General features: G+C 39.3%; 1 protein-coding gene across 11 annotated transcripts in view; it reads right to left on the bottom strand.

Moving 5' to 3' along the window:
- PTPRC (protein tyrosine phosphatase receptor type C) overlaps positions 1–22,563 on the bottom strand; it is a 77,481-nt gene that overhangs the window by 20,839 nt on the left and 34,079 nt on the right. For 2 of the 11 annotated variants that reach the window (XM_054833353.1, XM_054833354.1), the window contains exons 3-13: positions 10,245–10,337; positions 9,318–9,413; positions 8,375–8,470; positions 7,993–8,019; positions 7,412–7,549; positions 6,539–6,625; positions 5,158–5,190; positions 4,142–4,366; positions 3,424–3,528; positions 2,418–2,564; positions 1,429–1,560 (exon numbers count right to left, since the gene is read on the bottom strand). In XM_054833353.1, the coding sequence (XP_054689328.1) occupies positions 1,429–1,560; positions 2,418–2,564; positions 3,424–3,528; positions 4,142–4,366; positions 5,158–5,190; positions 6,539–6,625; positions 7,412–7,549; positions 7,993–8,019; positions 8,375–8,470; positions 9,318–9,413; positions 10,245–10,337 (1,179 nt within the window). The remainder of the gene's footprint in view (positions 1–1,428; positions 1,561–2,417; positions 2,565–3,423; positions 3,529–4,141; positions 4,367–5,157; positions 5,191–6,538; positions 6,626–7,411; positions 7,550–7,992; positions 8,020–8,374; positions 8,471–9,317; positions 9,414–10,244; positions 10,338–22,563) is intronic. The other 9 variants (XM_054833357.1, XM_054833356.1, XM_054833360.1 and 6 more) reach the window with 9 other exon arrangements.

Here is a 22,563-nt window from a genome sequence, read left to right as displayed (position 1 = left end):
AATGAAAAATGAAATTAATTAAATTAATGAAATTTATGTTAGGAGAACAGGAACTCTTACACCTCATCAGAGCTACCTGAACCACTGTCATGTGTACTTCTATTTTAATTATCTTGTACTTGGTTGGTGTGTTTTGCCTACTAATACTAAGTGAAGGCTCAGGAAGAGGAAGAAAAATATTCCCCAATCAAAAAGGTAGAAATTTGAGGGTTTGGTCTGGTTTGTTTTTTACTTACATGTCATTTAAATAGGTGTAATTAAAAACTAACTTAAAGCACATTGATAAAGAGAGGCTGATACTTTCTTCTGTGTTCAGCTTGGGAAGGGATTAGTAGACAGATGTCAAAAGTCACTCTGCACAAGTCTGTTCTGGTATGACACGAGAGTGTCATAGTGGCAAGCAGGACAGAAAGGAATTGCATGAGAAGCAGCACAAGTGAAGCTATTACCCACACCACAGCTGGGGCTTTGATGGCTTGGGGAACTGGAGAGCAACGGCCTTTCCATGTTTTCTTCTGTTTGCTTCAGATGTGACCTCCCCATGCCCCCAGCATACTACGTTGGTCTCCTACACTGGCCAAGCCAGACCAAACACAAAAACTGGCGCATGGGGCTGCCACCATTCTGGGTAGTGGTCAGATTAGGGGCATGAAGAATGGGAGAGATTATTTGTATCTGTGGAGCACACGAGCACGACGGCCTTTGGTTCCTGTAGCAGTCCAGGTTTACAAAACATGCAGTATGTGAACAGAAAAAGAATGAATTAACCCAAGACTAGCTTAAATCTGACATATATTTCCTGGAATCATGTATCAGGCTCTTCATTTTCAAAACATCATTTTCCAGTCCTTGTTTTGAAGAAAAGCTCACACCTGGAAAACATGGTTCCAGTATAATGGATACAGACTTACCCACATAAATGGAAGGTGGCCTAAACCAGCATATCTGAAAGGAGTGACCATTTCGTAGAAGACAACCACCTGGCTTTACCTATCTAAACATGTATATGTTAACTGCCATACTTAGGACCCCTGACTTTTACATACATTGTTGTTACTCAGAAGGCAGGTCCCTGTCTTCTCAGAGAATATATTAACCAGCTATGGCAGCATTTTCTGAGACAGAGTATCATGCTACAAACTGATCAGAAAACTGGAGATCTTGTCATAACTTATTCTTAATACAAGAAGCATGAGAACTGAAGGGTGACAGACTTGTGTCCTGAAATGGTAAACTGAATAACCACATGGTTCAACTGGAACAACCTCAAAGGAAAGAAACTTAAACGTTTGTACCAACAAAACAAAACAAAAAAATCTACACGGTTTGCAGAGATTCTAATATGGTTTGACAGTGCATCACGCTTGGTGGTCTGTAAATATTAAAACATGCAATGAGTCATTCAGTACCAAAGGGGCATATACTTACTTGTGTCTGTGCCATTGCATGTCACTTCATAGTCATGTATAGGACCCTTTGAAATGTTGCTAGGTTGCTTCCATGAAACTGATGCTTCTGTGGCTTTAGCAGCTACTGAAATGTTTTCTACTGCTTCTGGATCTGTTGAAAAAGAAAAATAATGGAGAGGGAAGGAAATGTTTGAATGACAATGCAAAATATTCCTCTTTTTACCTACTTTGATTAAATTAAATTTCATTGGATCCTATAGCAAGATACCAACAATATGTAATATTTTTTGTAGTCTATTTTGTTCAAAGAAATTATACATAAGTATAAACTGAGTATATGTAAAAGCATCATATTAATTTCATAAATTTATTTAATTCAGGACAAAGTGAATAGAGCAATATCACATATTACTAAAATTGTCCAACATTTCCAAATATTATACATTGTTTTGATTTCTTTATAATTTTAACAGACTTTAAATATTTGGCCTGAATTTTTATTTGCAGGTTATTTGATTTAGGTTGATATCCTTTTTAATTCAGAAAAAAAGCTAAGCTGTTTCCAAGGACAATGTTTTGGAAAGGCACATCATTTTATCTGGAGACATTCTTTGCAATTATTCTATCACATCTTTCTTCAAATCACCTATTTAACACTTGTGTTGACTAGGCCTGCACTTTTTTTTTTTTCTTCATTCAAACTTCCTTACATTTGGCCATGTTCTCACCCTCAAAAGAAAAAAAAAGTCACAGTCTTTGAGAGAAGGAGAGGAAGGCATCTGACTGGAAGACTGAGACTGGGGCTGAGGAGGGAAAGGAAGACTGCAACTGCAGGCAAGAACCACAAGGGCAGGAGACCAGGCAGGAGGAGCTGGAGGAGAACCTGAGAGTGGCTGAGCATGCTGCTTAAAATACATCTTCAACCTCAGGAAACACAGATGGTGGGATTCATAGTACAGTTTTCCAGAAATATGTGGAACATAAACCAAAAATAATCATTACACTTACCACCATAATCTGTTTCTATGCTGAAGTTTTGGGTGGCAACCTCATTTTCAAAAACATTTATGGTACCATGGCAGTTGTACTTATGGTTGGGTGATAAACTGTTCAGGCATTGACAAGTTTTATTTAATATTGTAACCTTTTGTAAACCTATAGACACAAAAAGAGTTTTATCAATATTTTTCACAACTCCAAAAGTACATAGTATCATTTTAAGTGGGATTTTCTCTACCATATTTATTCAATATAACTGGTAATAAACTATCATAATATTCCAAACAGAAAAGCGTACAACCTCATCCAATACCTAGGTTTTAGGTTCTTTTATACTAACTTAGTTTGCATAGATCTTTACTTTTCATCAGTAAAGCTCACGTGATTTGACTTTCTAATAAAACAGTTTTCCCACAGAAATCAAAACATTTCATGGGAATCTGGCAGAACTCTTGAGCAGCTTCTTAGCTTTTCAACTCCCCGAAATGTGAAATCCCCAGCCGTGGACATTCCTCATGCATTTTTCTGGGTCACATGAGGACACTCAGCATCCATATCTTCCCTAACACACCAGCTGCCTTTGAGCCAGTGTCTCCTAAGCCTGGCCAGCTCCAAGAGCAGAGAGCCTGGACTCTCACCATCCAGGAGCCTGCAGAGCCAACTGCCTGGGTAGTCTGCAAAGGATCAGCTCACAGCAGACCCACAGATCACATGATTTCCAAACTCTCAACTCACCTTCAGATGATCAAGCAGGACCTCAAAATCTTCACAAGTCTGCAATTTGTGAAGCTGGTAAACTCAGGAATTAAGCTCTCTGGGTTTGAACTTTCCCCAGATCTGCAGTGCATGGGGGCGGTAGTCCCCAACCTGGTAATCCCAGAAATTCTGAACAAATCCTCAAACTGGCACAATTAATTTAAATCTGCCAGTGTCTCATCAAAAGACTTCATCAACATTGCTTTTAAAAATAAAGAAATAAATAATCAACTTTTAAAATATCTTTGAAATGTCTTACCTTGACAGCTCACAGTCACATTAGCACAGGCAAATGACTCTTCCCAACATACCGTTGCAGATGTGTTGCTTGTATCCACAACGTTGAAAGTATTATTGCTGCCAGCTGAAAAGGATTCATATTATATGTCACAGTGACATTGACTATATTGATTCTTTAAATAGCAATTTGTTCTTTTATATTTGTTGACTTGTTCTGCAATATGAAGATACAATTTGCACAGAATAATATACAAAGAATTTAACAAGAAATGTAAAGTAAAAATTGAAAAAGCCTACGTGAGATAAAGACAATGTTGGCGTTCAAATAATAAATGAAACTTTTAATCCAAAAATCTCTTTAGTGAACAAAACATCCAGCATAAATAGTAGCTTTCAAGTGCTGGCTGGTCTTGCTATTGCTAACCATGCTGCATATGGCCAGGGTGGTTAAAGTTCCCTTTTTTACTTTACAATGAGAAAAATTATATTTTTTTACATCCTACTTTAAGAAATTACTGAGAAGTTTTAAGGTGCCACTTCAAAATGCAGAATCTCTTGCAAACCAAGCACAAAGTATGAAAACCTTCTGTCCGATTCTCTGAAAAGAGACAGGAATAGACTAAAAAATCCAGGAAAGGTGAATTATTGCATGTGGGGAAAAAAAAAAACCCAACAACCAACAAAGAAAAGCACCAAACGCAAACAAACAAACCCCACTAAACCACTTCTATACCTACCAGGCAGAATAGTAAATTTTTTGTATGTGCAATTTTCAACTTCAATTGTATATCTCATGCATCTCTGAAGGTTTACTGTATAGGTGTCACAATTTGTAAATGAAAATAACTTCTTGTTAGCCTCCAAAATAGAATATCTTCTAGTTTTTGTGAGATTTCTCAGTATAACTTCAGCCGTGTTATTCTTTTTGTATACGCTTCCTATGCTGTGTTCAACACTATCATCTAAAGGAAAAAGATAAAATAGCAAACAATGATTTTATGACAATTTAAAAAAAAAAAAAAGTTTTATGGCACTCCCAGCACCATATGTGTTTTAAGAATCAGAAATATAGCAAAATTAGCTGCTCCTTATTCTTTTTTTTTATTTTTTATTTATATTTTACTTTACAAAATTGCTTAGTCAAAACAGAAGGTATCCTTAGGAAAATATTCTTTTAAATAATTCTCTAGTTAGGAAAACTAAAAAATTAAAAATATGAACATTCCATAACATTCCAGAACCAGATTTGTTTTTAAAATTTCAGTTCAAAGTGAAATACTTTGTTTTGACACATTGAATCATTTGTTTGAACAGAAATTTCAAATTTTCTTATTCAAAACATTTCATAACCATCTCATAAATTATTATTATTGTCTATTCCTGAAAATTAGAGGGGAGAGCTCTCTAATTCTGAAGAGAGATAAACTAGTGTCCAAACTTTAGTTTTACTTTAGTTATGAATTGCAGTTTGCAGATTGTGATTATCAGCAGGGTGGGGAGAAGTTAGAGAAGGCCTCATGGAATAAAGGCAGGTATTTTTTGCAGCCATGATACCAACAGCCTAGTGCAGGGCAATTTAAAAGATAAGATGACCAGAAATGTTAATAACTGTAATCCTACTCTTCCAGAATTGGAAGACAGTTTATAAAATAACCTGAGATGCTGATCAATTTTACTGATCAGTTTTCTGTATTTGAGTTTACTGATTTGGTCAAATTTCAGGACTGAGAAAAATAAGGGGTTTGGTTCTTACCACAAGGTTCTTGAGATGCCACTGTGGGAGTTGCTGTAAGAAAAGAAAACAAAATGAAGGTGTAGCTCAGCAGGTTTGGATTTTTTTCACAGAGCACTGGAGGAGGGTGACGGGTACTGCCCAAAACTCTTCATTCAATACAATAATTGTATTCAGCACTCCACTTACATTTGAAAAAGGGAAGAAAACATCAGCTACGTATAACCCCATTTTTAAACTAGTTATTTTAGGGATCACGTGTCTTTCATCATTTTCCAATGACATCACTGACTACAAATCAAACTGGTTATTAATAATATTTCTGCATACTAAGTTACACAAGAATATTCCAAAATCACACATTCCCATAGTGGTATGATAAGGTATAGCAGTTTCCCAGGATACCTATCCTGTAGAATGGCTAACTGAACAGTATCCAACGTCGCTAAAGAAACAAAATTTACCTACTTTTTGCACAGCTGCTCTTACCTTTGGAAAGAGATTTATGCAACAGTACAGGTCATTTTACAGTTATTTTTACACTAAAACACCCAAAAGAAATTATGAGCTGGTACTTAGAAAACCTGTACGGAAGCTTGAGCAAAGAACTTCATCCTGAAAACAATTACTTAATATATACTAAGGTATAAGTATTACCCAAAGAGACTGATATCTAGTTTTTTCACAAAAGACAGACCCTAGATTTGTATCCCTCCAGGCTGGGAGTTATCTGGCTGAGTAGTGCCCCTAATGAGAGGGCAAACTGAAAGGGTCCAGTGGAGAGTTACCAAGACAGTTCAGGGCAGAAGACCCACGAGTAAAAGCTAAGCTCAGTCTGTCAAAGAGCTGACAGGAGCCTACAGCTATGTGAAGGGCAGTTATAAAGATGGTAAGAGTCCAACTCCTGGATGTACTTTGCTCAAGCACACATATATTTTACTGACCTGAGTAATTCTTTACAGCCCAATTGCAATAACAATGCGTGTAAGTGCTTGCAGTATTAGATCCCAAGAAAATGTTAATGCTGAGTGAAACAAAAGGGAAGCCACCAAAAAAACAGAGCAGCAAACAGATCTGTGGATGTATTCATACTTTTTTTGCTGCTTGGGCAAATTTCTGTGAATATCAAGAGGAGTACTGACACAGTAATTGACAGATTTGCCCTCCTACTATGCCACTGTGTGGAAATAATTTCTATTTTTCACTTGCTTGACAAGTAGCAAATCTGGTATCTTAAAATAGTATTAAGATTCCTAAGAAGACTTTTTAGGTTTAATGCAGTTGTATGCCTAATTTGTATGCTTAATTTTGATAAAAGAAATTCAAAACTGATTCCCTCATTCTAACATATTTTCTGTACTTGCAGTATCATAATTGTGATAACTGTGTGCAAGTTTGTCACCTATTGTGGGATTGGAGATGATCCCAGTGCTTGCTGGCATGCTGTCTGGTGAGATGGTGCTGTGCAAGGATGTTGAATTGTAATCATCTGTAAGGAAGTAAACAGCATATCAGCATTAAAAAGTAAAACTCATTATTTCATATGGCTATGTCATCAGAAATGTCTTGTACTACAGCCCTTGTCCGCTTTTTTTTCCTTCCAGGATTTTTGTAATTTAGAGAAGAGCGTTGAAAGAAAAATCATGTTAATATATCCAATAAAACAGATTTAAATAGAAAGCAAGCTTTTAGGAATATACCATTTACTAATGAATTTTGCAATGTACAAGGACAATTTTTTTTTTAATTTTTTTTGTTATTATTTAGGCATAATCCGGGATGGAGCCAACATAAAAATGGCATTAATAACTGAACTGGGAAAAGCTAAAACATTTTGCTGTGTTCTTACAGTAAAACACAATTATGAATAGTGCTTGTGCTCTTTCAGAAGCAAGCACTCCAGTACTGTTCATTTGCCAGATCTCATACCTTGCTCACTATGTTACTTACTATATCTCAGTATTTATCTCCCTGCTTATAAACCACTGACAGGTTTCTACATTCTCTTTTAGGTCCATTCTTATTGCTCTTGCTTTGGTAACAGCCTCGTTGACAGTAGCTGGCATTTTGATACTACTGTGATGACTACAAACTTGACCATCAGATACCGACCAGATCCCGGAAATAATTCTGGTATTGCCACTACACCACATTGCAGATTACCTTTTCTATTTGATGAATCATAAGCTGGAAAAGGCTACCCTGAGGCTAAATTATATAGTTTTCCCCTACAGTTCGGAGAGCAGTGAGTGGCATCTAAAGGAAGCCAGCAAACCTGATGAAGCATTCTTGAAGGCAATGGGAGTGCGTGTGGTGAGGGCGGCAGAGCTGCTGCGTGGTGGGTTGCTGAGTCCCGTGGCAGGGACAGAGCCTGCGTGCGTGGAGAAGTATGTGCTGTCTGCAGGAGAGACACCTGTGGTGAGAGGTACAGCAGTTTCATTAATGCTTCAGAGGCTGCCCGGTTAAGGTGGGACACAAAGCTGCACACGACACAGGACTGCTGTGCCAGAGCGTTCTCGTACTGAGGCACTCTCACTTTGTTAGTAAACAAAGGCACACCGAACACTTAAAATGTTAGGGGTCCAACAGATGTCAGCTGAACATCCAGTAAGTATAATCCTTTCTGGCGCTGACTGCACCTCTTTCATGCTGTGTTTTAAAATATACTCAAATTTATGACTCAAAACCAGACTTGTCTGATATTCTTGCCTCTTAAGACAGCATATTTCATTTCATTGGGCTGAATGAAAAGGCGTTACACATTCTGTGAGATAACTGTGCACAGGAAAAGGAAAGAAGAAATGATCAGAAAAAAACATCAATGCAGTTCTGTCATGTAAATTAAAAGTTTCTTACCAGATGCAGTCGTTGCTGAATCAAATCCTTAAAAACAGAAAGACAAAGTGTAAATAAAACTTTCAAGGAATTAAACCCAATCATACATCAAAAATATAAAAAGAAACATTCTTTCCTCCCAGCTATCAGCTGAGCTTTCCTCAGAGAATTACACATTCTTAAATAATATTTAGTGGCATGTAGCAACAACCAGACCCCCAAAATATCAAGCATATGGTATGTGGACTGATATTGTCCACACTAAAAATCACTTTTCCTTGAGCCAGGAGTGCGTGCTGTGCAGCCCGAGGGGTGGAGACAGTATCAGGAAGACTGTGCTGAACGTCAGGTCAGCTGGAACAGGAGAAGAGCAGCAATGCCACGGTCCCAAATTCACCATTACCTTCAGTGGTGCCTGGAGGTGAGAGTGATGTGGAGCGTGCAGGTGGAGGTGACACAGGGGAAGGAGAGCTGGCGTTCGCCAGATTTGCATCTCCTGCTGCACAGTGGGGAAAAAATATCATCAGGTGAGTAATGCACGAAAGCGAGAGGCTCTTTGCAAGCAGAAAGGCTGCAGCTGCTCTCTGAATTATATTTTTCCCTCCAGCACTGGCAAAAAGAACAAGTTTGCATTGTTCTCCACGTCCTGCACAGTCAGTGCAACACATCTGCTTAGATTTATTTCAAGAGGATTGTTTGCGATTAGGTCTGCAAGACCACTAATTACAAATTCCCACCAATTTGTCTGGGATGCCTTTGTGGCAAAGAGATTTGGTCATCCTTTAGCAAGGTGTGGGGAATGCACTCATTTCAGGTGTTTGAAAACACCAGCTGAAGAGGGTGAATTACTGTGCAGCTTGCAAAAAGCCCAGACTGATTGGGGTGATTTTGGTTTGTGGTGGTTTTGGTTTGTGGTGTTGACCCAGGAAGGACCCTCTTCCCCCAGTCATCACACACTGCCACGGTGCCCGAGCAGCTCTACATGAACGGCAGGAAAGTGCCACTGTGACAGCTCAGCATGAAACTCTCATCTGAGAGCTCAAGGGGAAGGGATGTCCATAAGGAAAACATAAACTCCTAACAACAGTATGGTATAGCTTGAATTCTAATCGCTTTCTTGGAAAAGTGTGTTTCAAATCCCCATCCTTGATTTAATTAAAATAAAAAAACTAAGTATGTCCTCATTACATTAAAAAATAGTGCTGTAATATAATTGCCCTCAGACAGCAAAAATGACCAGATTGCTTTAACGGCGATGCAGTTAACCAATGTATGATAGAAGTAGATGCCAGTTCAGCTAAAACAGAAGAGCAGCAGCAATGCCACAGTCCTGAATTCACTGTTACCTTCAGTGGTGCCTGGAGGTGAGAGTGATGTGGAGCGTGCAGGTGGAGGTGACACAGGGGAAGGAGAGCTGGCGTTCGCCATATTTGCATCTCCTGCTGCACAGTGGGGAAAAAATATCATCAGGTGAGTAATGCACGAAAGCGAGAGGCTCTTTGCAAGCAGAAAGGCTGCAGCTGCTCTCTGAATTATATTTTTCCCTCCAGCACTGGCAAAAAGAACAAGTTTGCATTGTTCTCCACGTCCTGCACAGTCAGTGCAACACATCTGCTTAGATTTATTTCAAGAGGATTGTTTGCGATTAGGTCTGCAAGACCACTAATTACAAATTCCCACCAATTTGTCTGGGATGCCTTTGTGGCAAAGAGATTTGGTCATCCTTTAGCAAGGTGTGGGGAATGCACTCATTTCAGGTGTTTGAAAACACCAGCTGAAGAGGGTGAATTACTGTGCAGCTTGCAAAAAGCCCAGACCGATTGGGGTGATTTTGGTTTGTGGTGTTGACCCAGGAAGGACCCTCTTCCCCCAGTCATCACACACTGCCACGGTGCCCGAGCAGCTCTACATGAACGGCAGGAAAGTGCCACTGTGACAGCTCAGCATGAAACTCTCATCTGAGAGCTCAAGGGGAAGGGATGTCCATAAGGAAAACATAAACTCCTAACAACAGTATGGTATAGCTTGAATTCTAATCGCTTTCTTGGAAAAGTGTGTTTCAAATCCCCATCTTTGATTTAATTAAAATAAAAAAACTAAGTATGTCCTCATCACATTAAAAAATGGTGCTGTAATATAATTGCCCTCAGACAGCAAAAATGACCAGATTGCTTTAACAGCGATGCAGTTAACCAATGTATGATAGAAGTAGATGCCAGTTCAGCTAAAACAGAAGAGCAGCAGCAATGCCACAGTCCTGAATTCACTGTTACCTTCAGTGGTGCCTGGAGGTGAGAGTGATGTGGAGCGTGCAGGTGGAGGTGACACAGGGGAAGGAGAGCTGGCGTTCGCCATATTTTCATCTCCTGTTGTACAGTGGGGAAAAGATATCACCAGGTGAGCAATGCATGGAGGTGAGTAGTTCATCTATAGTAGAAAAAGGCCAATGGTTTGTATGGCTTTCTCTGAACCATGTTTCTCAGGACAGATTTGACTGGAGGATATTTAAACGTTTTCAGGTTTAACAATGTGTTTTGCAATACCAAAAGCTAAAACCCTCAAAGTTTTTCACATCATCACACAGCAGCGTATACAAGTATCAGCAATATCAACAAATAGAGGGTGACTTTTTGCTGAATGCAGAGTGACTTTATTGCTAAGAAGAGATACCGGCACTAATTCTGCTGCCAAGAAAAAAACCTACCTCTCTCTAATCCTCGCTATACAAGAGCTGAAAAGCCAAGCCTTGGCACTCCTGAAAGCTGTTTACTTTCCTTAATATTAATTTCTAAATGGCAGTGCCCTTCCTGGACCATCCTACTAATATTTAAGAATCTCTCCAAATAACTCTTATCTCCAGGTTATAAATTACATCCTGACTTGAGCTGGGAGCTATGATCTTTCCACACCTATAAAAACAAGCCTCATTTTTACACTCTGCTTTGAAATCCTGACCCAAAACATTTTGTATTTGTGTAATGTAAAATTTCTCTTGTGAGAAAGAGACAAAAACAAATAACAATGGCTGGAACCATGAGTTTGTTCTCATCACAATCTTTTACTCATTTTGAGGATTAGAAGCTTCCACTTTGACATAAGAATATTGAAAGCCATCTTGAAAGCATGCCTGTTCCCTCAGGACATCTGTTTCTAACACAGCCTGCTATCCTTTCAGTAAGGAACAAACTTCCACTTGATCACAAATTCCTTGCTGTGACTGTCCGGAAACTTTCATCAGCCCATTCGGCTCTTCTTTTCTCTCCCTTTTTCTACTAATTCTTTCCCACTATATTTCTTTCCTGGATTTTTTTTTTTTTTTTTGGCATGTTTGTTTTTCAGATAGTACTTCACTGTTTATAATTTCCATGTTACTTTAGCTTCCCTACATGGTACTTCACAACTGTTATAGCTCTACTCCTTTGAAAATAAACTTCTTCAACCTTTAAAACAAAAATCCAAGCTTATGTGAAAATCTGCAATAGTTATGAAGGATATATGCTCTGTTGTCCTGTTCAAGTGCCAGGGTCAAAACCATGTCTCTCATCTCTGACACAAAACAACATAGGCAGATCTACAGATCTACACAGATCCACATTCACTTAAACAACTGTTTCCAAGAAAAGAATAAAAGGAGTTACAGAAAAAGTCCTAAATTAAACTCTGCTCAGAAATTACTGTAACATTTAGAGATACTTTTCAAGGTATTTACCGATCTCTAATGCAAACATGATGGAGACAAAAACATATGCTTCAAGATTCCTTCCTCCAAGCGAAGTAAGATAATAGGAGCAAAAGAGGGCTCATAAGGTTGTCACAGTGGTTTATTTCTGGTTGCCTCATTCACCTCCTTAAGATTCCTGTGAAAGTCATTTTCCCCATCCTCTCCCTTGTAAAGTTAGGAATAATTATACTAGCTTAAATATAGCATGAGGCTTATCGCTCACTCATGGTGACAGATGCTAAATGTTACACACAGTCAGAGAACTCGAGGTTGGAAGTGACCTCAAGAGATTGTCTAGTCCAACTGCCCTGCTCAGGCCAGCATCAGAGCAGATCGCTTCTTAAAATAGTTTGGAAAATAATAGTCCTAGATCGCCCTTTTTTCCCTCCAAATAAGCACTGGCATTTTAACAGAATTTCATGGCAGTTTTATGTTGTTCTAAGCATTTTAAAGGTGTCTTGCTCTTCTATCATTCTATTCTATTGTATGGTTTATTATAGCAATGGAATAGGACACAGTTGAAAAGAATTCAATAGGTGGCACCAGAACACTAAAAAACTCCTCGCAGCAGAGCAGATACCTTTCCCCATATAATCTTACTGAGATACTTACTTGAAGGAAATTACAGGAGGATCCCAACACACCAGACTGTGTTACTCCAATACTAATAGGCATATTGCTACAATTAATTTATTCTTCCCAAAATGTCCCACAGCTAACAAATACGTCTGAGCTAACCTCAGGTTAACAAAGTTAACCCAAAAGTCAAAACTGTCTGCTCATGTTTATATTCTAAAACATATCTCTGGAATCTTGCAGGCTGAAATCTAAGAGTATCTTTAAAACTTAATAAGGATGTCCAACCCCCCAAAAACATGCTTTGCAGTATGAAAACCTGATGATTACCAAACTAAGCAAGTTGGTCTGATTTAAACAGGAACTATCCCAAACCTTTTCTTAAATCTTAAACTGCATCCAGCCATAAGACATTTTTAGGATAATATGCATAGGATATGCTCAGATAACCCAAATGGAAGAATTAAAGTGTACAAAGAGTTCCTACTACTGAAGGATCTTTTCTAAGCTTCCCTTTTCCTTCTCTTGATTTGGCCACCAGTTGGTTCCTGCTGATTTACCTGAAAGATTCGCAACCCATCAGTAACATTTGAGTGGATTTGACCTTAGTGGGGTGCCCTGCAAAAAGATACACTGGCACATCCCATGGGGAGACGGGAGCTTGGCTAACTGCTTACGTTCCCCGTCCTCTCTGGCTACCAGCTGGCAGACAGAGTGCAGCTGCTGCTTGCAAGAAAGGTTTTAGATGGAATGACAGGCTGTTAACAAAATACACCTAAAATGGATAAGCTGACCACCCTTTCTCCTGAAAGCTCAAAGACATATAGGCCCTGGGAGTGAAACATGGGACTACTGTATTTTGAAGAAACCTTTTATGTTCAACAAGAAGAGTAAATGGAAAAACTGTGAAAGAAACCAGGCCACAAAAAAAAAGCCAAACACTTCAAACCCCAAGGACAGCAGGCTGTACAGGTCACATCTGGAGGTACAGAAGCTGCTATATTGTCGCTGCAGTAGTGACTCTGCACTTGCTGCAGTGACCTGTGGTCACATCCATATAAGAAGTTACTGCTCACTGCTGTCCTCTCAGGAAAGACAGAATAAAGTGAAAATGCTTTCCACTTGGCAGGACCAAATGACTCAACAGTAGACAACTCAGACCTAAGATATGTTAAAAGACACTGTGTTCCAAGTAAGTCCAGGGTCTGATCTTCTCGAGCAGAAGGAAGCACCAGCACACATTTCCTGTGCACATGTGTTATTAAAGAAAACTCCAACTGATAAGATGGAGATACTGTTGAATCTGCATTAAGAGCCTAAAAACATTATCATGTTTAGATGGGCAAAAATAAATTAGTTGATGACAGGGAACATGCCTTTTAACTCCATTCTGCTGCTTAATTTGCACAGTGGGTAAAATGGACTTGGTTTTATACTTGTACTGGGCCGGGCAGGGGACTGCGCGGGCATGCCAGTACCTCAGGCTGCCCCTCTGAGCACAGGAGTGCTGCAGTATTGCATTCCTTGACACACACAGCATAGAGAAACGTGGAAAGGAAGATCCCTTTCTGCTAATAGTGCATTTGGCGTTTTATCTAGCGTGGTACCATACCAGTTGGCTCTTCACATCCAGCTGTACTCTGCATCTCTTTGCCAGACCTGGGGGGGAGCAGAGGAAGTAACCCTTCCTCTCAGCCTCATGTCTGCAAAACCATTGGCAGCCAGGTTTTTCTGCCAGGAAAAATGCTTAGTGATTCTGCAGAGCTGCCACCATTTTCCCAGGATCTCTCCACCCTTCGGCACATTGGACAGACCACAGCAATCCCCACCAAGCGGCACTTTACACAAAGCAGCTAGCGTAGGTAGGTCCAGATTCCATCTTGCCTCTTTTTACAGCTGAACGGCACCGCTTCAGCAGGGTCAGGGCTCTTCACGTCTGCACAGAAAGCAACAGGATGTGGTCTACTTGTTCAGATGGAGTAAAGCTCTTTGAGGGGGTCTTCTAGCAAACAGCACAGACATTAGTCAGCTCCACTGCAAGCCAAAACTAAATTGCAAAAAAAAGAACAGTTCCTGGTGGGAGGTGAAGGGTGAGTAAGGCAAGGAGCCTTACAAAATGCTGCCAGCCGCCCTTCTTTGATTTATTTTTAAACTTCAAGTGGGATAGGATGTAATTCACACCTACTTTAAGGCTCCCTCGTGCTGCCAGAACCAGCTAAAGGGATCTTAAAGTAAATGAGCATCAGGGCCAGAGATGTTACTGCTTCTTTTTGCTGCAAACATGAAATAAAGGTATCTATTGCTTTATAAATATACTTTATAAATAAATCTGGACAGACCTATGAATAGGCTAGCAAACACTTAAACATCTGAGTAATTCTATACCACAGAGGACCCCTCAAATTTTATAGGTAGGATCATGTGTGCTGAAGTGCTTTCATAATCACAGACTGCAGAATTACCCTTTATTTTTTATCACTAACTCTAGGGAAAAAAAACAAAACAAAACAAACAAACAAACCCTGTTCCCAGTTACTGGACAAACTGCTGCTGTTTGAAAATTGATTAAAAGAATGCCATATAAAGTTCACATTAAAAATATGTGAAATTTTGTGTGCTCTGAGCCAAAAAACAAATTACTCATCTGAGCTGAACATGTAGAAACTTCTCAGGTAACTGGGACATTTCGGAGGCTCCTAAAAAACACGCCTACAGTTTCGGTCATTGAAGATGCAGCCATGAAATCACTTCAAAGTAATCCATAAACTAATTGGTACAAATTTTCATAGCCCTACAGCAATCATAGGCATGCTATATATTTACTATAGCTGACAATTAAAACTAAAAAATATTAGAATTTCTATTCCCACAGGTAATATTTACAATATTTCTTTTCACCAGAAATTAGGGATAAAAAGTTGAAACTGTAAATTTTAATTTAACAGAAATTCTAAAATGTCTTGATTGAAAAATGCCAATTTTTTCCTTTTGGCATCAGGATGTAACTTTCATTCTGACTCTCCAAAATTATAATTAAAATTGCTTCCATTTGAATTTCCATCGAATTTCTCAAAATACGTCCTTTTATACAAGTTCACCAACAATTGCCCCCTCCCCCCCTCCCATAGTGGCTCCTTAACACATTGCAATCATCGCCCAAGAGCCTGATCCTGACACTCTTTCCCACTACCTTTAATCTGTGGTGAAAGTATACATCTGGGGAACCAAAGGCTTTTTCGTTCCCAAGACACCTAGCAGTGCTCAGACCTGAATTGCACTGTGGAAGGCGTAGTCTTCCTGCAAACCACATCGCAGGAATAAGCACAGGCCTACACTACAGCTAAATATGATAGGATGTGGTTTTATTTTTTAATGAAAATTGACCTTTGAAATGAATGCTTGTTATTGGTTCCCAACATCTATGACCCTCTCCCTGCTATCCAGCTTCCAGGACTCACTCACTCTCCTTCTCAATTTCAGAGTCAACTATAACTATTAAGCAGCATTTACAGCATTGGAGAAGGCAAGAAAATTCAAATTAACCAGAAATCAAGTACAAGGGCAGCAGCCAGAAGAAAGAGATGGAATTAAGAAGAATTTATAGCTGGCAGGTACAAGGAGGAACACAATGTTGCAGGCCCAGGAAAGAAGAGGAAGTACAAACATCAAAGTTTGTCAACATTCATTAGCTAAAGCAAATGAATACCAAGCATAACTTCTGCTAACATACAGACACTGTCCTAAGGAACGAATAAGAAGAGAAGCACAAGAAAAATACTGTTTTGGGGTTTTTTTCTCAACTAACCTGAAATCAAATGAAATATTTCTGACAATTGAAAAAAATTAATTTTCTGATTCTGTTTTTGCAAAATAAATTTAAGAGTGTAATTTTTCCAGAGAAAAATAAAACCACAGAGAAAACCATAAATTTCCATCAAGAAATCTTAATTTTGTGGTAACAACATTTGTTATCGATGACACCTAGAATTTCTCAAAACCATGAACCTGAAGTAGAACAAAAACTAAAAGCAGCAACTCAAATACTTTTTGCCATGTACACAGTTCTTGCAAACTTAAAATAAATATCCGGGAATATTGTGTATTTAGCAGGCAGAAGGAAGGTATTTCTATCAATTGCATTGCACTTTAAATGACATCCTCAGTCTTCATAAGAGGATTTTAACTACAGTAACCCACTACAGTTCCACTACAGCTAACGACGCCTTTGCTGCTCTGTGGTTTCTCTCATGCTGTTTACTTCTGTTTTTCTTCTACAGAACCCTGCTCAAAAGGAAGAGGGTGCAGCATACTGTGGTTTAGAGCTTAAGTGCTTCCAAATGGTGAAGAAACTGAGTTACCATAGCACCCACATGCTCAAGCAATCAGACCTGTCTTAGTGCTAAACCACAGCTTCTCTAGTGCAATCATGAAATTTCCCTATTAAACTCCTTTTACCAAATTTGCATTCGCAATTATTTTTAGTTGTACAGGTTCATTAATATGATACAGTGGGGGGTGGCAATCTTTGCGATACAGTCCAGGCTGCTTTGCAGGTAGTACTTGTCACCGTGTGAATGGTCTGAAAGAGGGGAGAACATCAAACCTGATGTAACAGTTACTTCAACTGTGAAATGCTGGCTACTATCCACAGTCATAAAGAAACACCTATACATGAGGAATGGAAGATTGGCTGTGATATTTGCTTGGCAATTTTGTGCTACACGCAAAAGAAAATCTCTGTTAATGTTTGCTTTGCCTTTTGTATATTTTCAGTATTTGTGCACGTAGAAAGTCAAGAGCCAGACTCATGCTGATACCATGCTAAACTTGCCTCTTGTCAAGGGCCAGTCCCTAACTGTAGTGATGACTTTTCTAGCCCTGCTGTATCTTCCTTGATCTTCCTTTCCGACATCTACCATGAGCAGAAAAAACACTTGCTCCATATTGCTCTGCTTAATGACAGCGACAGGCTGGTTCTGGATTTGCTGAATGCATATTGTTTATGGCAAGCAGGAGGAGGAAAGAACATGCAACTATTACAGTGTCCTCTCAATTCCTACTCCCATGGTTTTGCAGTTGCCACCTCTGTTAGTCCTGGGGAGCTACTGAGCACAGCTGAAGGCAGCTCAGTTCTCAGGAGTTTTGACCAGAAAAGGAGGCTGCAGCTGAGAACTGACTGACTATTAGTAAGAGTGTGAGGTAGGGGCAAACTTCCCCATCTCAGACTACCTCATTGGACCAGGGTTTATTTAAATATCTGACTTACTTCTCTATCTACCTCTGAGTTCCTTCAAGATAAAAGCATTATCTGGTATTGTAGATCTCTTCCTGACTGCACATTACTTTTTACATAATCTTGCCAGCAATAGAAAATGGTTCTCTGCACTGCAAAACAGAAACAACTTGGAAATACTTCTCTAAGCTACCTGTAATCAGCTCAAATGTCAAACCATAAACAGTTTAGTACTGTGTGAATAGCAGCACTTTAGCCACTGATAATACAAAGCCTGTTGAAATCAGAAATATCTTCTGTTTGGTAGAGATCTATTAGCATGAAGTCCTTCAATCAACAGCTCTGTACCTGCTGGGAGCATTATGTCAGCAGGGACTCTAATCAGTGATTTTCAAAAAGATGCAGCCAGTGATTTTTAAAAAGAAATGAACATTTCCTTCAAGAAATGACATCTGTCTACGAGCTTTTCCTTTTCATAATAATATTTTTCTCTGATCCGTTGCTATGTTAAAGTGCCAAACAAAAATAGCTAACTGGCCTGGGGGAGCTGAGGGAGGAGTACAGATAACAGAGATAAAGGGTTGATACTCAGGTGCTCTGAACTTCTGTGTCTCCAACTGACATCACCCAGATTTGCAAATACTTAGCTTTCCTACAAAATAGGATCAAAGCACAATCAGAAATGGAAGGAAAACACATAGGCTCTGAGAAGAGACCATAACATTTCCTTTAATCTTTTTTTTTTTTTTGTAACTTCAGATTCACATTGCATTCTGAGCCAGTAAAGAGTTTTAGATAGAAGTCTGATTTTCACAGTGAGGTTGCTTTCTCTTAATTGAATTTTATTTATAATGCAGACATATCAGTATTCCTTAATCCCAACCATAACTCCTTGGTGCTATGTTCTGAGTATGCTGTATAAGACAACTTATGCCTGGAAAGGCTTCAGTCAGACAAGATGGAGAAAAGGAGAGGAACATTTCCAATGTTACAAAGGGACTATTAAGATTAAAAAAACAAACAAACAATCCAGCCAACCACAAAACTTGAGACAGGCATTCACAAATTCTTAGAAAAAGTCTGTGCTACAAACAGGATCCCCAAAACAACAATCTAGTGCTGTGTAAATTCACAAATCCATCTTTTTACTGTCACAAATGGCTAGTCCCTAACAAACCACTTTGCAGATTTTTTTTTTTTTTTTAAATGAAAAAGGATATATAAAGGTACCGCAAGAGTGCCACGTCTTCACCTTGGCCAAGGGCTGAGGGCAGGGCAAGCAGGGCTGAGTGGCAGCAAATAGCCCCATGCCAGTGAGACCAGAATGTGGCGAACCATGGAGCAACAACCCACCAGAGTGCAACACTCAGTACTGCTGCACAGGTGTAGTGGGGTGTTCGGACACTCTGGCAGCACCTGGCTATGGAGACCCTCGGGAGTAGGGGCTGGGGACAGAAACAGCCCAGAGCCCCACAAGTCTTTCCAAAGCTTCAGGCACAGAATACCTCTGGTTTAGTGGCACAGGTAAATGCACAGGTGGTAGCTGCACTGTTCCCACAGGGCAGTTCTTCCCATTACCTAGGTGAAGCTCCCAGTAATTCAGTATTGCTGCAAAAATTTCACATAATGCCCTGAATACAACATTTCTCACACTTGCAGGAGATGCCAAGTGGCTCACAGGAGTGGTGATCTGAGGACTGCAGTGATGTTTGCTGCTGCTGAAGCATCCCTGCTACAGAGTCCAAGGCTGAGGCTGGGGGGTGTCAGCTGCTCTCTTTGATAAGAACAGGTCCTGTGGTTCAGATGAGCACATTGGAGTCAGAGTGAGGATCTGGCTTTATCTGCTCACGAGAATGACGCGACTGTTTAATTGAATTCTCCGATAATTGTGCAGTTCAGGCTTAAAGAAAACTAGCTGCTTTATTCCACAGCAGAATAATGTATCTCCAGTGCACAGCACTGGGTTTTACTGTGCTTGGTTACTCTGTCTGCACAGCCCCAGCCTTTGAAAGATTCTTAACTACAGCAGAAAGGCACAAATCAGAATAAAGATGTGGCACAAAAAATTCATTTTCGAGCAATCTGTCATTTGTATTTCTACAGCTTCTTGCTCCAAGCTGAACAGCACCCTCAGGAGTCCCTGTGCTGTGCGAGCCAAAGTCCCAGCCTCACATCTCCAAGCAGCAATGCTCTAAACTATCCTGCTAGTCTCAGTCATCTCCTATGACCTAGATTTCTTCCAGCATTAAGAGAAGATCCTAACCAGCACTGGCTGATAGACATCTAGCTTCTGTTTCTTAAAAGGACAGAGACTACAGAGGAAAAAATTCAGCCAGCTCAGTGGAGAACTGTTCCCATACCAACTCTGCCTGCTGGGCAGCTTCCTCGCCCTCCTGGGGCTGCCAGCTGCAGCCAGCAAACTCTCTTTGTTTCAAGGGAGAGTGATTTTACTTGGTTACTATCCTGACCTTTTTTTTTTTTCCTCCAGACATTCAGTCCAGAAACGATCAGAATTTAATATAATTCATCAAATATGCTCCTGAATAACATTTTTGTTGTTTGCAAAATATTGCGACAAACATTATTCACTGATCAACAGCTAAATCCACTGAATACTTGTTAGGGTACAATTTAAAACACAGTAAAGTATACACAGAAATGCTGACAGGAAGCATCATATAAGGGTCAAATTCTACCAGCATAACTCATGCAAAAATAATTTGAAAAGTAAATCATTCAATGAAGCATATCACAATATATTTTAGAAAAACTGCCCGTTAAAAATTATTTATATATATTTCCTATCTTAACTAATACAGAATTACTCATTCTTATTGAAAAGCAGAAATTACCAGTATTTAAATTAATCAAAATTTCCTATGTTTGATATATAATCTGAAATCCATCTTGTACTAAGCCAGCATGAGGAAAGTTGGGACTGTGACCAAGTCCTACCCAGGGATTCCACATTTTACTACTGTGTGAGTGCTCAGACATATCCTCCATCTCTGTGCCTCTGTAACATCCTGTGCAAAGTGCAGATAATGGCGCTATGCTACTAAACTGGCATATTGCAATTAGAAATTCATTAAAAATTACGAAGTTTGCAGAGAAGGGATCTGAAAGTGCCATATAAAAATACACTCACATCCATCTGATTGCATGTACTTGAGCTCCCCAGAGTGCTGTGCATGCACACACAAAAACCTCTCGCTATCTCAAAATCTGGATCGCAAAACCTGGGCTCTGCCCCTTCAGGGAAGCTGAGCCAGCACTGTCGAGAAGGGACCTGTACTTCATGTCACGCCAGAAGCAGCAATGAACAGATTTCAGAAGAGAGCTGAGCATGCACAACTCCTCTAGAATTCAATAAAAACTTGGAGTGAAAGTGGTTTCTAAATCCCCTTTCCTTCTAGATTTTTCTGTTGAAAATCAGATGATCGATTTTGGTGCCCGAGTCTGGGCAGTTACCTGTATTTTAAACGTGTCCTTTTTTTTCGCTATTTGCTATTTTCATTATAACAAGCATGAGATGTGAATCTTGACTTTAACTAACAATCTATCTGACAATCATAAGCAAAAAGAGGGGAAAACAGTTCATCTGATTTTGCTTTAAATCCTTTGCTTTAAATCCTGTGCTGATCATTCTCTTCTAAAAGACAGTGTATGCTGAACGTTTCAGGAGATGAAAATAAAGGCTGAGAATGGAAGGACTCCACCCTGCTCACAGAGGTTGCGGTATCCCATATTCCAGCAAAGAACCTGCAAAATCTAAAGCTCATGTTCCTCAGGATTTGAACAAGACTAATTTCAGTATCACCTTAAATAATTCAAGAAAAAAGGAACATAAACAGTCTATGCTTCCATCTTCTGTATGTGCCAAGTAATTTTCATTAGCATTTCATAAATACTTTCCTTTTTTCCATTTTTTTATTATAATTTTTTATTTTAAAAAGATTAAGTGAGCAGTCTGGGAAAGAAAAGCAAAATCAAAGATACTACATAAAGATGCTAAACACAAATTTATTTAGGAAAAGGGTTTTATGGGCTTTTCAAAATATAGGGACCCAGGGAAAGTCCTCAGGCCAAAGCTAAGAGAACATCCAATTTCATGCTCCAAATAATTTTACACTCTTTGTATAGGCACAACAATGCACAAGCCAGGAAATTCAGCACATCTGTAAACATTTCTGATGTCTAATAACAAGAAAGATGTATATAGTGGCATTACACATCTTATGACAATAGCAAGAACAACTCCCACTTGGAAGTGGGAGGTCAGAAACCCGATTTGATCTATAATACAAGTATCAGTTTGTATAAGCACATACATGTAGATGGAGCAGTTTGGAAGTAGCATTCGTAATGCCTTCTGTGAGGACAGATGGAAAAGTTGAAGCAGAAAGACACAGTACGTGCAAATGTGGGTAAGATTTTATTCTTTCAAAGTCTATACTTTAACAGCGTTTGGTTGAAATGCTGATGAATTTATGACTGCATGACCTGGTAAAATTAACTTTTTAACTAAGGAATATATCAGAAATTTTTCAGTGTAGATTAAGACACTTGGAGATATTATTTAGCACCTATACAGCATTTCATACATCTGCCACACAAATTTGATAATATCAACAAACATCAAAAAAAAGACAAAAAGTTATCGTAGGTATTCAAGGAAGCACTTCCGCACACAAATTCATCATTAACTTCAGTAGGAATAAAGCCCATAGTTTGAATTAAGATGATGTTGTGAATCAGGATTGCTACAGAGTCCAGCGTGTAAGTACGTAACAGATCCCCAATATCACCACAGGAACAAACAGAAGTAGGAAGTGGGGACTGACAAGGCTTAATTCAGCATTCAGCTCTGCTGACTTGGGAAAGCACGTGAGCCTTTTCTCTGCCTGCCACTTGATGCATGTAGACCAGCTCCACTATGGACTCACCTGCACAACCTATGGCACCCACCGCCAAACTGTGTCCATTTGTCTGTTTTTATAACACTTCATACTGCAAACTGAAAATTACAAGGCAGTTTCATTCATACTGAAATTATGAAAGA

Source organism: Grus americana, chromosome 8, assembly GCF_028858705.1.
Source record: "Grus americana isolate bGruAme1 chromosome 8, bGruAme1.mat, whole genome shotgun sequence".
Taxonomy (NCBI): domain Eukaryota; kingdom Metazoa; phylum Chordata; class Aves; order Gruiformes; family Gruidae; genus Grus; species Grus americana.
Note: the sequence above shows the minus strand (reverse complement) of the source record. Positions and strands in the feature narration are given on the sequence as shown.